This window comes from Boleophthalmus pectinirostris, unplaced genomic scaffold, assembly GCF_026225935.1.
Source record: "Boleophthalmus pectinirostris isolate CB_2022bp ecotype Guang Dong unplaced genomic scaffold, ASM2622593v1 HiC_scaffold_3, whole genome shotgun sequence".
Classification (NCBI taxonomy): domain Eukaryota; kingdom Metazoa; phylum Chordata; class Actinopteri; order Gobiiformes; family Gobiidae; genus Boleophthalmus; species Boleophthalmus pectinirostris.
Genome location: NW_026571299.1, coordinates 42,978,667 through 42,995,802, shown reverse-complemented (window position 1 = coordinate 42,995,802; position 17,136 = coordinate 42,978,667). Strand labels below are relative to the sequence as shown.

At 39.6% G+C, this 17,136-nt stretch overlaps 1 protein-coding gene across 1 annotated transcript in view; it reads right to left on the bottom strand.

The window, feature by feature from the left end:
- Nucleotides 1-17,136, bottom strand: part of cntn4 (contactin 4) — a 195,109-nt gene that overhangs the window by 93,143 nt on the left and 84,830 nt on the right. Inside the window, exon 6 of the mRNA XM_055160836.1 lies at nucleotides 1,943-2,146. Coding sequence (XP_055016811.1) covers nucleotides 1,943-2,146 — 204 coding nt within the window. The remainder of the gene's footprint in view (nucleotides 1-1,942; nucleotides 2,147-17,136) is intronic.

The window sequence follows — 17,136 nt, the reverse complement described above, 5'->3', positions numbered from 1 at the left end:
TATAAATGTGAGTATAATAATGTACTCAAAAGTATATGATTTTGAAATAAGGTAGTGGCCCATAATTACTCAAGCATGTGAGCATTCTGATCTATAATTTATACCTGAGAGCATAATTCTGACACATCCAATGAATGCACTGCAAAACTTTTTAAACACTTTTAGACTCACAGTGGGAACATTAACCAACAAGTTTGCTCAAAAAACAGAACAGTTACTCAAGTGCAAGTAAAAGTAGTAGTCAGAAAATTACTCAAAACTACAGTTATACAACTCCAGAGGTGAGTAGTACTTAAAGGTTGTATGGAGGATTTATTATTATTTATTTTTTGTTTCAAGTTGTCAATGATAGATTATAGAGATGCAGTAGCCTTGTAATTATGATGACCAAAAAAAAGAGAATAAAAATTCATCAACTCTGGACGTGGTGGGGCTAAACATTTGCCAATAGATAACGACACTGCCTCGTTATCTGTGAGCTGACAGGCTGTCAATCAATCTCCCTGCGTTTCTAGTGTAACTGACTTGCCTGCGCGCCGCCGGTACATGGTTTACGTACGTCTGTCATGCAGTCCACAGACGCAAGCCGCACAGACGCTGTTTACTCCACCACCGCAACAGTTCTTAGCGGCTTTTTTTGACCTATATCTTCCTCGCAGTTTGCACAAAGTTTGTTGCAGTGGCGACAAGAATCCAGGAGCAGTTCGCCGCAAAAGAAAGTCCGTTTTTGAGGTCGCTGAAAGAAGAAGACAAGGGGAAAAGCAGCGAAGCCAAACTAAGGTGATTCTTGAAGATTCATTCCAGCGATGGCGCGACTGAAGCAGACGAAGGGTCTAAAGACTGACGCACTGGTCGACAAATTACTCCTGGACAGGAAACTTCTGCTTATTATGAAAACGTACTTTATTTCCATCTAGTCAAACGTTTTTCAGGACACGAAAGCGATATCCCAAGTCTGAAAACGTAATTTTCAAGGCAAAGAAAGAGTCCGCTTGCTGCTGCGTGTTGTAGCTAGTTCATTCGCACGGAATCTCCACGCAACCTTCTCTGCTCCCTTTCCTTCTCCTGTCCCCGCTGCCCGTTCCGCTCTTCCCCCTGCTCCTCACTTCTCCGGGCACGGAATCTCCGCGCACCGCTCCCCTCTCCTCTCTCCTCTCCTCTCTCCCTGCTCCGCTCTTCTCCCTGCTCCTCACTTCTCGTCCGCGCACGAAATGTCCGCGCACCCGCTCCCCCCGCTCCTCACTTCTCCGTCTTGCCTAATCAACACTGTAGTTAGTTGTTTACAAGTCATGTGCAGCGCACCGGCTGTAAACAAACCTGTTTCTGGCGTAAAGAGGAGGCGGGAGGAGACGTTTCTACGTAGGAGCTGTAGGGGAGGGGGTGTGGTTTGAAAAAGGACAAACAGTCGCTGGATTTCTCGTTCCTTGGAAAATCCTCTATACAACCTTTAAAATAAACTTGTAAAAGATGTTACAGTGTAAGAGTACTTGAGTAAACATTTTTATTCTTCCCACTGTGAGCAAGTTTACAAGTGACAAATGTTTTATTTGGCAATAGAACATGATTTGAACATTTGTAGTCTATCCTTTGCGCAGTATTTGTTTTATAATTCCAGCATCAACTTAAATTATGAATCAGATGTTTTATTTGGACAATTGCTCTTGCAGTTACTAATACTAGAGTAGCATTTTCCCCAAGTATGTTTTATTCACATACTTGAATAATTTCTTGAACCTCTACTTTGTACTTCAACTTGAGGAATATTGTGAAGTAACGCTACTCTTCTTTGAGCACAACATTTGGTTACTCTACCCACACCTGCTGGTTACTTACAGACTGTTAGTGCTTGCAGTAGAACAAAAGGCCTTCTAATTTAAAGATCTATGAACATTGAATTGTGTGTGTTGTGTGTCTGTAGTTCGTTAGTGGATGATTAACTGACCGTCACTGCGCAGGACCAGCGGAGTGGGCGGGCCCTGCACTCTGCTCTTGGTGACAGTGTTGGTGACCACACAGGTGTAATTGCCCACATCAGAGGGCTCCACCATGGCGATGTACAGGTTCCCCGTTTCCTGAGAGATGAAGCGCCGTGTGTCCTGCTTCACAAAGGTGGGGTATTCGTTAAAAATCCAGGAGAATACCAGATCTGAGGAAGGAAGAACAAGAAGAGAGATATGAGTTTCAATGCTAATGGTAGAACTAATTATCTCCTCTTATTAAGAACCTCCATATCTGGATTGGCATTGATGTGGACAAAGCTTTCATGCTGCTTAATTACTGTCTGACAAGGATCAAAAACAGGAGGCATCACAGGCTGGTCTTCACAAAATCCATGGATTAATTATGTAAGTGATACAAATCTGAAACTAAAACGTACCTCTCAGGAAATATTAAATAAAATAGCTCGAGAAATGTGTAAAAGTGTATACGGTTTAGAAATATATAGCTTGGCTTGTGATCTAAGTGGCTATACAGTCGTACAAGTGTGTGACCATCTAGCCATTCAATCAGCACATTCATTCCCTTTAAGAGTTACACGCTTTGAGTTGCAAAAATCACAAGAACATAATAATAATAATAATAATAATAATCATAATCATATGTTAGTCTTATATAGCGCAGGTGTAAGTCTAAACTTAGGGTTAGCTGAAATATTCTGCCCAATGCTCAGCCCACAGACCTACACCATCCATGCTCCGAGATGACAATTTTCCATAGATATACAAAAACATGATACAACACTGGACACCTCAACTTGACAAACCTGACCTCGTAGTAAGTTTCAGTAGTGAGATGCCTGATGATTGTCTTGTGATAGCGCTCTGAAGGGGGAAAGATTTGACAAGGGAGCAAAGGGAGCGTCAAGAATGAAACTAATAAAACGTTAATACATTGTGTTCGCTGAATATAGCATTTTCACAATAATTAAAGGTAAGGTGGTCCGATGTGTTAGCAGTTCATACCCAATGCTACTCAGCCCTGTCCACCCGAGACTCAAGTCAAGTCAAGGAGAAGACCAATAACTGAGGACCCTAACCACTACCCCCAACCATATACAATATACATTCAATCTATAAATACCCAGTGTTGGGGAGTAACAGATTACATGTACCGGCATTACGTAATCAGAGTACAAATTCTGGGTAACTGTATTCAGTTACAGTTACTGTTTCAGTGAGTGGTAATTGGATTACAGTTATTTTGTTAAAATAAATGGATTACACGGCGGTATTTTCCTGTTTTCATATTTTGGGCTAAACCAGGACTAAAACCAGGACTAAAGCAGGACTAAACCAGGTCTAAACCAGGACTAAAACCAGGACTAAACCAGCACTAAACCAGGATTAAACCCGGACTAAATCCAAGACTAAACCCAGGACTAAACCAGAACTAAAACCAGCACTAAACAAGGACTAAAGCAGGTCTAAAACCAGGACTAAACCAGGTCTAAAACCAGAACTAAACTAATACAATATGACACTAACAGTAGGTGGACATAACTGAAGTCAGCAGTGATCTCATATAAAAATCATTTCTCTATCAATAATATTTTTAATATGGTTAAATAAAGACTGAACAAACATGAACTTTGAGAATGTGGTTGCTACATTCATGTAGTTTTAAAAAAACATGACAATATCAAGTAATCCAAACTATTCAGATTACGTTACTTACTTTAAGTAATTTAATGGATTACGTTACAAACTACATTTTGGGGTATGTAATCTGTAATCTGTAGGGGAATACATTTTAAAAGTCACCTTCCCAACACTATAAATATCAGATCATCATTATGTATATCAGAACAGTCCATGCTTTTCACTGAGATAAACACATCTCCAAAAGTATCTCTATGGGACCGAACAGGCTAGATCATGTTCCAGTACTTCTGAAGTGGTACTGGGTACGCAGTAACTGACAGCTCCTAACCACTGTCCCACTGAGCTTAATCAAACTCCAGCACTTGTTAGTGGACTAGCAATTAACCAAAACAGTGGTGGTGGAGGCCCTGGTAGTGTGGCGTTTATCTCTGCGTGTGTCCCCTCTCCCGCTGGCTCACTGTAAAACCAGAGCTTGGCTTTGGACCACAGCTCAGAGTAATGGCACCATGGAGCTCCACCGGGGCTCCTGCACTGGGAGGCAGGATAAGGCATGTTTGTTTGTTCCCCCACGCTGCTCTTTTGGCTGCACACCTGCTCTCCGCTTCTGTGCTTCAAACCCGTGTCACTGCACAGTACAATACCACTGAGAGTGCAAATATAATGAGATGTCTCCTGCAGCTGGCCAAACAGTCTTCAAAATCATCCGCGGCATTGATTTTATGGGTTATACAATGTGGTGTCGTGTAAAAGCAGGACATTTAGAGGGAAAAGGACGAAATACATACCGCAGGGATCGCTTTACCAATGTGAAGATACAACATGACCAGAAACATTATATAAACTATTAGTCGTCATGGTTTTCATGGCTGATTTCTTTCACTATAGTTTTCACCAGTCTGTCACGGTGGACGCTCATTCACACATTTGTGCAAATGTGCTCAAAGGCGAGGAGGGTTAAGTTTCTTGCCCAAGGTCTAGGGGTGTGCAAAAATATCGGAATATCGATATATCATACCGGTTAATGTGATGATACAGTATCAATATCGTGGGCTGCTCTATCAATATATCAGCAAGAGTATTTTTACATGTGTTTGACAAAATTATTTTGTTACAGAGCTACAGTTTTGTTGCTTGTGGAGTGAAAGGAAACTCATTTATTCAACACATTTGACATTTTCACTGTTTCGATGATTAAAATGTTTGTGTTTCATATGAACTTTGCACAAGAAGTGGTTTAACAAAGACTTTTAGTATCACAGCCACGATTTAGACTTTATTTTTTATCGAACCGTATCGAATCGATTTGAAATATATCATATCAAATCGAAAGTGCACTGTATCGAGATATGTATCGTATCATGGCCTGTGTATCGAGGTATGTATCATATCGGCAACTTCTTAATGATACCCAGCCCTACCAAGGACACTACAAAAAAAAAATAATCATGAAATTTTTAGAAACAAAACCAAGTCATTTCAATCGAATCTATACCGCCATTCTACCTCCATGGAGACCAAACCAGACCAAGTTACAAGTCAGATCTGTGGAGAAGGAACCCCACTCACAGTCAGAGTCCCTGTTTCTCTAGGTATTTTTGAGCAATAAAACCACCTGTAATTTAATAAATGTAAGATAGAGCCATATACGCCCCATCCACACTGGTATGTATTTGAGTCATTTGGAAAACTGCTCCAGAGATGGAACAATCTGGTGCTGAGTACGGATCTGATCGGGCGCTGTGTGGACGCCTGAAAATGCTGATACACTGATGTAGGTCTATGCACCGCGAAGTAATTCACCACCAAAACACTATGAGGCTAGAATATATGTCCATTCATATATACGGTCTATGCGTATGACCTGCAGATGTATAATCTCTGAAAAGTTTAATATGAACCATCTCCAGCATGACAGAAGCAAAGAACAGACTCACCATTAGCAGAACACCCCTCTGTCACAGAAAGAACACTCATATTCCACTTAGTCGTGTCCTTTAGTCCGACAGAAGCTGAACCGCATCAGTGCACAATAGCGAGCTGTTTTTTGAGCGCTCAGTTTATGCAAATTAGCCATGCAGTTTTAAGTTTCATTTCAGTAAAACATAAACAAATATGCTCAAAGCTGTGTGGGTAGGGAAGGCTTGCGGACACAGAAACGACGTGTCTGGACACAAATCGTTTCCAATACAGTGATACAGTGATATGGTGATTCGTTTCAGTGTAAATGTAGCCCTAGTTCATAGTGTGTTCCATAGTGTGAAACATTTCAGGCAGAGCAAATGGCATATCCATAGAAAATATCAGGTGATGGACCCCCAATCAAAAAGTTACATAATGTACCTTTAAAGGGTGAATGAAAGTGAATCAAAAGATTTCACTATGGTTCCAGTGTCAGTAATTGTGAATAACCGATGGTGAATAATACATGTCACCACAGGCCTCAAATTCTATTCTATAAAGTGCAAAAATACTATGTTAGCAGTGTTGGGGAGTAACAGATTACATGTACCAGAGTTATGTAATCAGAGTACAAATTATGAGTAACTGTATTCAGTTACAGTTACTGTTTCCATGAGTTGTAATTGGATTACAGTTACTTTGTTGAAGTAAATGGATTACACGGTGGTATTTTCCTGTTTTAACATTTTGGGCTATATCCCCCCTTTTTTTTTCTTTTCTTTTTTTTTTCGGTAATTCCACTCATGGTCGGAAACTAAACAAGGTCTAAACTAGATCTAAACCAGGTCTAAACCAGGTCGAAAACCAGGACAAAAACCAGGACTAAACCAGGACTAAACCAGGACTAAACCAGGACTAAACCAGGTCTAAACCAGGACTAAACCAGGACTAAACCAGGACTAAACCATGCTGGGTGGACGTGTCTCCTCGTCTTCTATCAATAATATCTTTAATACGGTTCAGTGAAGTCTGGGCTTTTAATTTTCTTTTAGCAGACTAAACATCTTTCGTTACGATATCCTAGTCTTTCAAGTCAATAATCAAGTAATCCAAAGTATTCAGATTACGTTACTCACTTTAAGTAATTTAATGGATTACGTTACAAACTACATTCTGGAGTATGTAATCTGTAATCTGAAGGGGAATACATTTTAAAAGTAACCTTCTCAACACTGTATGTTAGTGAGCATCATATAAATGTATTCACAGCTAGGATCATAAATTCAGGTGGCATTTAGAAACAGATATTACCAACTGTTTCATATTGATGGAGTCCCCCGAAGGCGAGACATTGTTTGTGCGTATTACAAAGTGACTCATTTCATTTGAAAGAAAGATTTGCAGTCAGCGGCTGTCCGTGGAGAGTCCAATGTGGTTTGAGCCCGGGTTAAAGATCACTTTGCACAAGTCACAATGAATGAAGCCATCTCACTTTCAAGAACCATGAGAGAGGCTTCAAAGAGCACAGCCTAAGTGAATATTCTGTCTCCTGCACAGCCCACCACAGCTGGCCTCCTCTGCCCAGAATAATGTCAGATAAAGAGTGCTTGAAGGCACGAGCAACCGGCAACAACAGCAGAGGGGCTTCAAATTCGATTGCAGGCCTGAAGGGAGGACGCTCTCAAGTCTACGCACCTGAAACCGGAGTGATACTGTGTGTAGTCGTATGATAAAATAATAAGACACATCAGGGCCACTGCTAGCTATTTGGGTGCTCCAAGCGGAAAGGGTGAGCGGTACTCCCATTTGCACAACCCCCATCGAAAGCTTTAGTGAAAAAAAAATATTTCTAAAGCCCCTTCTGTTTGAAAATATCTTCAATAAATCACATTCATGAGGAACGTCTGGGGGGTTTGAGGTCACGTTACTTCCCGTGCTCTGGTGCATTTGACATGTAATGCATCAATGTCAAAAATATTCTGGGCAAAATTTTGATTTGATAGGAAAAAGTCCAAAATGCAAGTCCTTTTTTAATTATAACAATTTTAAGTGGCTTCATGAAATCGCTCAAATTGGGGCTGAATTATAAGACCAACAAAAATTATGATGTTATTTTTTTTCTCATATTGATCAACCACTTTCCAATTCTTTCAATCTTTTTTATTTTATATTTATTATTTTTCATTATTCCTTTCATTAATTTTGCCTTATTAAAACAAAATTTATTCCGTAAAAAAAAAGGAAAAGAAGTCTCCTGTCTTCTCCAAACCACAATTATTTTTACTGACAGTAGATCTCTCAGTTGACAAAAAGACCCACACTGCTCATTGACAATTAGAAATGACTGAACCTCGATTGCAATTCAATTAACTCCACAGCCCCAGCTCAAATGCAAGCCTACGTGGGAGAGAAAGATGCGGAGTACCACTGGCAGACCGCTGTGTCCGTTACAGTCGCTGACGTCAGCCTGTAGCTCTAATGTGATTAATGTGAACCGCACAAAGAGTGGCCTGGCCTGCTTCTCCTCTCCCTGCTACAGCCCCAATTCTCAGCCAGACACTACACTGTCCCCAGGGCCCTTACCCCTACTACCACCACTATACATATTCATCCGGACATGTACAATATGGGCTGCGTCCAAGCTCCCATCTGTCAGACCACTTTGGAAAATCATCGTCACCAACCTCGTTATTGTTATAAATAAAACATACAAAAACACCGTGGGTAAATAATATGCATTTTTAATCGATCAATTGCACAACGTTTGCTGGTGGCCAAATGCGCTAAGTGACAACAAATTGGTCATCTCTTTGAGCAGGAATAATTCAGTGATTACAGGAGTCATTATGTGTGGGAGGGATGTGTGGATGTGGAGGGATAGTACACACTGAGCCGGGACAATATGAACTGATTTTTAAACAAATTTTCCACAGCCTGAGGAAATAAGCACAAAAACAATTCATTTGCAGGATTCCACAGCAAAACACACAGCCAGTAGTGTTTTGCTCATAGGATTTTAGACTTCACAACCAAGAATTATGCAAAATATCTCTATAAATGAGATGAAATGTACTGGACGAAGACAGTCCAATCTAATTACTCATTAAAGACAATCAATTGGTAGATGTAATGGTCTTGTCACAATAAATATTATATTATCAACTCACTGTTCAATATATGGAAGCTGGAGCAATTAGGGGTTCAATAATTATCGTGGGTACTTTTACTTTGTAATAGTGGGAAGATTTTTGTCATTTGTTGTAATAATGCACTGTGGCGAGTAAAATAAATAACTGCTACGGCTAATTACCAGTTCATTCTGAAATCTGCTGGTAGCAGCTCAGGCTTTTTAATGATATTGCCTATTTTAAAATTGGTTTGCCGGGATTATCTTGCCTTGTGTCACTGGCATAAGGTATTTTCAATATTATTGTTTATCGAATTATTCCTCTGTACCAATATATCATGCTTCAAAATGAGACAGGCATAAGATGTAACACCATCCGCAAGAAACAAGTTGCTTGGTTCAACTCACAATTTTGGACTTGTAATATTTGATTTATTTTATAATTTTAGTGCAGCAGTCCTAGGGATGGGTGGCATCTCGATATTTTAAATATATCGAGATAGAATTCATATAGAGTTTAAAAACTGACATATCGTATATATCGATATTATGCTTATATTCAATTTTGATTTTGCCACTTTGCTTGTTTACTTTCACTCTCGTCGCCTCCTCCTCCCTGCGTTTGTTCGCTCGTGTCTCCTTCACTCCTCACTAGGGGTGGGCGATATATCGATATTTTAAATATATCGAGATAGTTTTTAAACTCGATATGAATTCTGACATATCGTATATATCGATATAATGCTTATATTCAATTCTGATTTCCCCGCTTCGCTTGTTTACCTTCTCTCTCGTCGCCCGCGCGCCCCCGCCTCCCTGATTTTGTTCGCTCGTGTCTCCTTCACTTGTCACTATCGCTGTAAACGCCGAAAGTTGGTGCCAGTGAAAAGCTTCAAGCACCACGAACCTTTTCCACCATTTACAGACAAAACCATCAGCAGCACATCCTCATATTCCACCGAGTCGCGTCCTTTAGCCCGAAAGAAGCTAAACGAGCTGAGCTGCGTAAGAAGTGCGCTGTTTATGCAAATGAGCCATGCGCTTAAGTTTAGTTTCTGTAAAATATAAACACACGTGCACAAAACTGCATTAAACACATTATTATCGCAAACGGGCTGATGTGGCTCTAGAGTCATTATGCTTTATATATTGTAAAGTTTAGTCATGTAAAGTTTATTTATGCAGAATATTTTTATTAATAATCTGCTTCAGTGTAACTTGTACAATAGTGTTTGGAAACGTTGGGTTTGATCTGCAGTGAATTGTGGGAAACCTCAGAGCTCCTCACTGCTGGATAGGAACATGGATCTATTGAAATAAGGAACATCCTAAGCTTCTTCTGGTAAATGAGCTCATGGTTATGGTCTGGTTAACAGAGTTAATGCAAAGATGAGCTTGTGTTGAGTTGTTTTATTTATGAATGAAAAGAAGGAAATATGTATTATTTCTTTTATTTTACAGTTAAATTATTATTTATGTAATTAGGGTTTTTGTAATCTTAAATGTTTCTATATGAACTGCCGACCTCTTACACTTCAGTAAAAAAAAAAGACCTTGTGGAATTGGCAGATTTGTTTTAGCAGTTTTCAGTTTTAGGGGGTTATTTTTTCTTGAACATATATCGAGATATATATCGTATATCGAGATATAGCAAAATATATCGAGATATATTTTTTGATCCATATCGCCCAGCCCTACTCCTCACTACCTCTGTGAACGCCAAAATTTGGTCCCAGTGAAAAGCTTCAAGCACCACGAACCTTTTCCACCATTTACAGACAAAACCATCAGCAGCACATCCTCATATTCCACTGAGTCGCGTCCTTTAGCCCGAAAGAAGATAAACGAGCTGAGCTGCAGGAGAAGTGCTGTTTATGCAAATGAGTCATGAGCTTAAGTTTTGTTTCTGTAAAACGTAAACACACATGCGCAAAACTGCATTAAACACATTATAATGTCAAACGGGCTGATGTGGCTCTAGAGTCGTTATGCTTTATATATTGTAAAGTTTAGTAATATAAAGTTTATTTATACAGAAGATTTTAATGAATAATCTGTTGCAGTGTCACTTGTACAATAGTGTTTAGAAATGTTGGGTTTGATCTGCAGTGGATTGTGGGAAACCTCAGAGCTCCTTACACTGGTGAGGAACATGGATCTGTTGAAATAAGGAACATCCTGAGCTTTTTCTGCTAAAGGAGCTCATGGTTCTGGTTCTGGTCTGGATAACAGAGTTAATGCAAAGATGAGCTTGTGTTGAGTTGTTTTATTTATGAATGAAAAGAAGGAAATATGTTTTATTTCTTTTATTTTATAGTTAAATTATTATTTATGTAATTAGGTTTTTTTGTAATCTTAAATGTTCCTATATGAACTGCCGACCTCTTACACTTCAGTAAAAAAAAAAAAAAACCTTGTGGAATTTGGCAGATTTGTTTTTGCAGTTTTCAGTTTTAGGGGGTTATTTTTTCTTGAACATATATCGAGATATATATCGTATATCAAGATATAGCTAAATATATCGAGATATAGTTTTTGATCCATATCGCCCAGCCCTAAGCAGTCCTATTATGAACTACAACGAACCAGCATTTAACCCCCTTTTATTGCCCAATCTAAATGAAAACAATATGTGTGTGCGTATGTGATGATCTTGCGAGTTTTTTTTTTCCTCCTATGGCATGGGATCTTGTCTCATCCTTTTGTCTCATACCTAAACACTATGTATTTTATTACTGATATAAAAATTACTTCACACCTTAAGATGGTCTAACTATTGCATTATTTTTCAGTCCACTTTATCCAGTACAACTAGGGATGGGTATTCAATGAAATTTTCTTAATCGATCGTCGGAAGAATTAACGATCGATTATCGATTAATCATTAACGTTTTTATATTAAAATTATCATCATTATTATTACTATCTGCACTACTAATCTGCATAAATAAATTCAACTTTACGACATATAAACCGTAACCACTCTAGAGCCACATCAATCTGTTTGAAATTATAATGTGTTTAATTCAGTTTCTTTAATGCAGCAACTCTCACAGAAACAAGACTTAAAACTGCATCTCTAATTTGCATAAACTAAGCGAAGATAAAAAAACAGCTCTTGTGTCGCTGATGCGGTTCAACTGTCGGATTAAAAGACATGACTCAGGTGAATACAGGTTAGTGTGACCAGATTTGCTTTTGTCAAAACCAGGACACCGTACGGGGGGAGGGAGGTGGGGACTCGTCATCCACATTGTGCGAATCTCACCTGGCAAAACCTTTTCCCACTGGACACAGAAACATATGTGCAGCTTTATACACTGTGCGCATGGACTCACACTTGTCCAGAACAGAAAGTGTGGAATTTCTTGTACAAATCATCGTTAAACACGCATTTGCGCTTCGTTACGTTGCAGACTGACCGACTGTTTGTGTCTCGCTCCTTCTGATGCAGAGACACATGTACAGACCGACCTGTTTGGTCACACTACACACAGCAACCTACATTTGGTTTGTCGATTAAAATGAACGTAATCGATGAAATTCTTAATGATCAATTATCAATTAATCGATTAATCATGCCCATCCCTAAGTACAACATATGAATTTCTGATAAATTTTGACTCTCAAAGACTTTATTTTCTTCTATTTTTTTTTATCTTAAATTATTGACTTCCCCTGTCAAATCTAGTAAATATGGATATTTATTTTTTTCCATTGTTGTATGTACCATTGTTTTCTCAAATCACAGGCTCCTTTCTTTACTCAGCAGCTCTAGACCTCTTTGTCTCCGTTTCAAACCGACGAACTGCCAGCCGCGCCTTAGAAGACATTACTTTTAGGGAACAAATAGCAGGTAGCAGCGTTAAAACGACTGTCATCCCACATTACCTTCATAAGAGCTCTGTGCTGCAGGCCCAGGGATACCACTCAGCTATTTACTTACATGAGCGGTTAGAATGCACACGCTCTGCCTTCTAAATCCTGAGCTACAAGGCAAAACTGAAATAGAAAAACCAGTGGAGACAGTGATTTCTATGGCCGGTCTCTGGTCCGTCCCCATTAGAGCGCAGAGGTCAGTGACACTGGGTGGGGGACTAAAGGCGGTAATTGAGCAGCACAGCGAGCGCAGCCGGGGTTCCATTAATGTGAACGCTGCAAAAGAGAGAGAGAGAGAGGAGAGAGAGAGAGAGAGAGAGAGAGAGAGAGAGAGAGAGAGAGAGAGAGAGAGAGAGAGAGACAGAGAGAGAGAGAGAGAGAGAGAGAGAGAGAGAGAGAGAGAGAGACAGAGAGAGAGAGAGAGAGAGAGACAGAGACAGACAGAGAGAGAGCAAGAGAGAGAGAGAGATAGAGACAGAGAGAGAGAGAGACAGAGAGAGAGAGAGAGAGAGAGAGACAGAGAGAGAGACAGAGAGAGAGAGAGACAGAGAGAGAGAGAGACAGAGAGAGAGAGAGACAGAGAGAGAGAGAGAGAGAGAGACAGAGAGAGACAGAGAGAGAGAGAGAGAGACAGAGAGAGAGAGAGACAAAGAGAGAGAGAGACAGAAGAGAGAGAGAGAGAGAAGAGAGAGACATAGAGACAGAGAGAGACAGAGAGAGAGACAGACAGAGCAAGAGAGAGAGAGAGACAGAGACAAAGAGACAGAGAGAGAGAGAGAAAGAGAGAGAGAGAAAGTGACAGGCTGGGCTGCTCCTGAAGCCTCGGAGTCACGCTGACAGACAGGAGGGAAGTGGACCGCACATTTGGAAGAAACAAACAGTTATCTTAGCAGGAGAGTGTGCACGCTGCTGTGTCCAGGTTAGGGTTAAATCCATCAATGAAACTGTGGCAAAGAAGAATATACAGGAAGGTCTAAAATAAAATCCAGCAATAGAAGTAATCATGAAAAATGTTCAATAAGACACAAGTAACATCAGGTAAATGATACAAAAGAGGTTTTGCACTTGCTGTTGATCTCTAGGGATGTTATTGCTTTGCTCAGAATCTTCCACAGTTTGGCATTCAATCTAGCTTGCATTTCTTCACTTACAAGGGTTTTGTTGCTAAAGATAAATAGAAAAACATCCTTATTGTGAGCATGGTCAGCTCTCCAGAGATCTGACCTCTAACTTGTCTCCATGTAAATAGATAAGTTTAATACCATGTTATGACTTTAACAGCTCGAGGAAGACTGTTGGCAGACTCTCCATCGGAGAAGTTACAAAGACCATCTTTAAGATGCGATTTAAAGTAAAAAAATAAAATAAAATTACTGTTAAAACTATGCATACATTTGTCACACAATACAAAATTAAATAACAAAATTAAATTGTATATTTGCAGAAAATAACTTGAAACGTGTAAGAGGCAGAGCTAAATCAAGTCTCCTCTCTGTAAATTGTTAAAACGGCTCTAAGTGAGGCCATTTAAAGTGACAGTGTGGAACATTGACACAAACATCAATCAAAGCAAAGAGCATAAGGAGCTTAGGATGTGAGAGCTCCCCCTGCTGTGTGAACGCGTTGGGTTTTTGAATCATAGCCTATCACGTTCGAGAATAATAAACATCCAAAAGTTTCAAAAGAAGATCTGACCCTTGCAGCACTAAATGTGAATTTTTGGTGTTGATGTCTTGGTGAAATCAAAGTGTGGCATCTGTCAGTTTGTTCGCAGATTTGTAGACACAACAGTTGATATTAGTAGCTCATTACTTTGTTTGCTTTTCCTAAGACAATTAAACTCTATAAACACACAATCATATTTTACCAAAGCATACTTTTGAGGGCCTGCTTCGTATTTGAATGGGAGACCACTGGGTGAACGATGGCCAGAGGGGCTAATGGTGCAGACTGGAAGTCTTGTTCGAACGTTTCAGCCAGTCGACCCCGGGTCAGATGTGGCTACAATTGTAAAATACCTCTAGCGAGTATGGAGAGAGTAAGTAATGCACAGAACTGAAATCCGATTGTGAGCATCTATAAGAGTGTTCCAAGACTAATGCACTATAGGTTATAATGTTTATTTCATGATTAAGGATTGCCCCTTGAGATACATCATCTCTTTTTCGATGGGGTCCATATCTGTATTATGAATTCCACCACACAATTTTCAACTACAGGCCCCTTAGAGCATGGAAGTATAACCTATTATTATTCACTATAATTTAAAACCATCAGCCTGTCCAAGTCTTTGACAAGGTCATTCAATTTTATTTGTCCGGATTTGAATAGACTCTTACAAAAATACGAATACTAAGGACTGGAAAGAACTTTATCTTCTAAAATTCTTGTAAAAGGAACTGATAATAACATTCCTGCATCATGTATTGCTTCAGTAGTTATCTGTTCAAACACCTTTTGAATCTTAATAAGCTACATGTTGAATGAAATTATGTCAATCAAAGCTACAAAGATACTACGAGTAGGGATGGGCATGATTAGTCGATTAATCGATAAGTGATCATTAAGTATTTCATCGATTATGTTCATTTTAATCGATAAACCGAATGTAGGTTGCTGTGTGTAGTGTGACCAAACAGGTGTCTGTACATGTGTCTCTGCATCAGAAGGAGCGAGACACAAACAGTCGGTCAGTCTGCAATGTGTCGAAGTGCAAATTTGTGTTTAACGATGATTTGTACAAGAAATTCCACACTTTCCTTTGCATTCGGGACAAGTGTGAGTCCATGTGCACAGTGTATAAAGCTGCACATATGTTTCGGTGTCCAGTGGGAAAAAGTTTTGTCTGGTGAGAGTCGCAATGTTGATGACGAGGCCCCACCTCCCTCCCCCCGTACGGTGTCCTGGTTTTGACAAATGCAAATATGGTCACACTAACCTGTATTCCACTGAGTCATGTCTTTTAATCAAACAGAAGTTGAACCGCATCAGCGACACAAGAGCTGTAGTTTTATCTTCGCTTAGTTTATGCACATTAGCGATGCGGTTTTAAGTTTTGTTTCTGTGAGAGTTGTGCAAAAGTGAATTAAACACATTATAATGTCAAACGGACTGATGTGGCTCTAGAGTGGTTACGGTTTATATGTCATAAAGTTGAATTTATTTTTGCAGATTAGTAGTGCAGATAGTAATAATAATGATGATCATTTTAATATAAAAACGTTAATGATTAATCGATAATCGATCGTTAATTCTTCTGACGATCGATTAAGAAAATTTCATTGAATGCCCATCCCTAACTCCGAGTCCTCAGTAAACCAGATAAAACATTGAGTCCTGTGTTTTACATGCACACTGTGTTGCTGTGCATGTGGCTCTGGAGCAAACCAAGGCCTTGCATCATTCTTTCACCACATCAGAGCGAGCGCCCTGGGACATATGGGACAACAGAGGACCTGAGAGGTCCAGCTCACAGGGGACAGAGCACACATACAGTACCACTACCACAGGTCACATCATAACAGGTTAAAGGAGGAGCAGACCTTATTATAGGCTGGAAAGAAGGACACTGGATCAGTTTTCTCCATGTAAAAAGTAGATGAAAAGTAGAGATGAAAACTGGTAACCCTGTACTCTATTAAAAAATAAATAATATAAATAGTGAAATGTAGACCTATTCATGTAGCCTTATCATAATCCTAATTGCAAGTAATAAACCCAAGATACAAACTACCTCAACTAGTCAAATTAGAGTGTTTTAGACGTCAGTAATACTTGTCTGTCCAAATACTAGCTGAAAGAACCATATGTGAGCCTGTGCTAAACAGCTGTGTTGTTGTGTGGTGTTTTTGACGTGTTATTTTCCCTGTGCACGGCAGGTGACGCGTCTGCTCTTGTGGGAGGAGATCTCAGAGGAGAGTGGGATTTGTGTTTGCGGCGACAGAGCTGGAGGACATCACGTATGACAACAGCGCAGCAGGTAGCACTCATGCTAGCAATAGGGCTGCCAGGAACAGGAGTCAACACAAGCTTTTCATGTTTGCTAGAAATGAAGATGTTCTGCAAGTTTTGACACATTGGGTACATTTACATGGCCAGTCAAAATGAGATAACTAGAATATTAATGGATTGTTTTGATTGTTTTGTTTTGAAGAGATGGGCAATTCCAGGTCTTAACCAAATGATTCTAGTGAATGTATGGAGTTTAAAAACACAGTGGAGCACTTTCTGTATTACCACATGACATTAGAAGGTGGAAAAGAGCATTTTGAGCTGGAGATGTAGAGGATTACTCAAACACATGTGGATGAAACAAAACACAACTTCAGGTTATTGAGGTATGTATAATATGGCTTAAAGGTCACAAACTAGATTCGTATGATTGGCAACAACATTTACCAACATTTCTTCAAGAGTTATAGGGAGGAGATGGCGATATGTAACATATGAAGGAAATATTTTTGACACAACTAGGATTAGTCTGTGCACTGGCCAACTACAGGGTCAAACACAAGACCTGCTCTCTCCTGTGAATAGTTTTCCTTTTGATAATCTTATCATGCCAAAACAGGCAAATACCCCAGCAAAGTACTTTTGACAAGGGCCACCTGGTCAAGACCTACTAGAAAA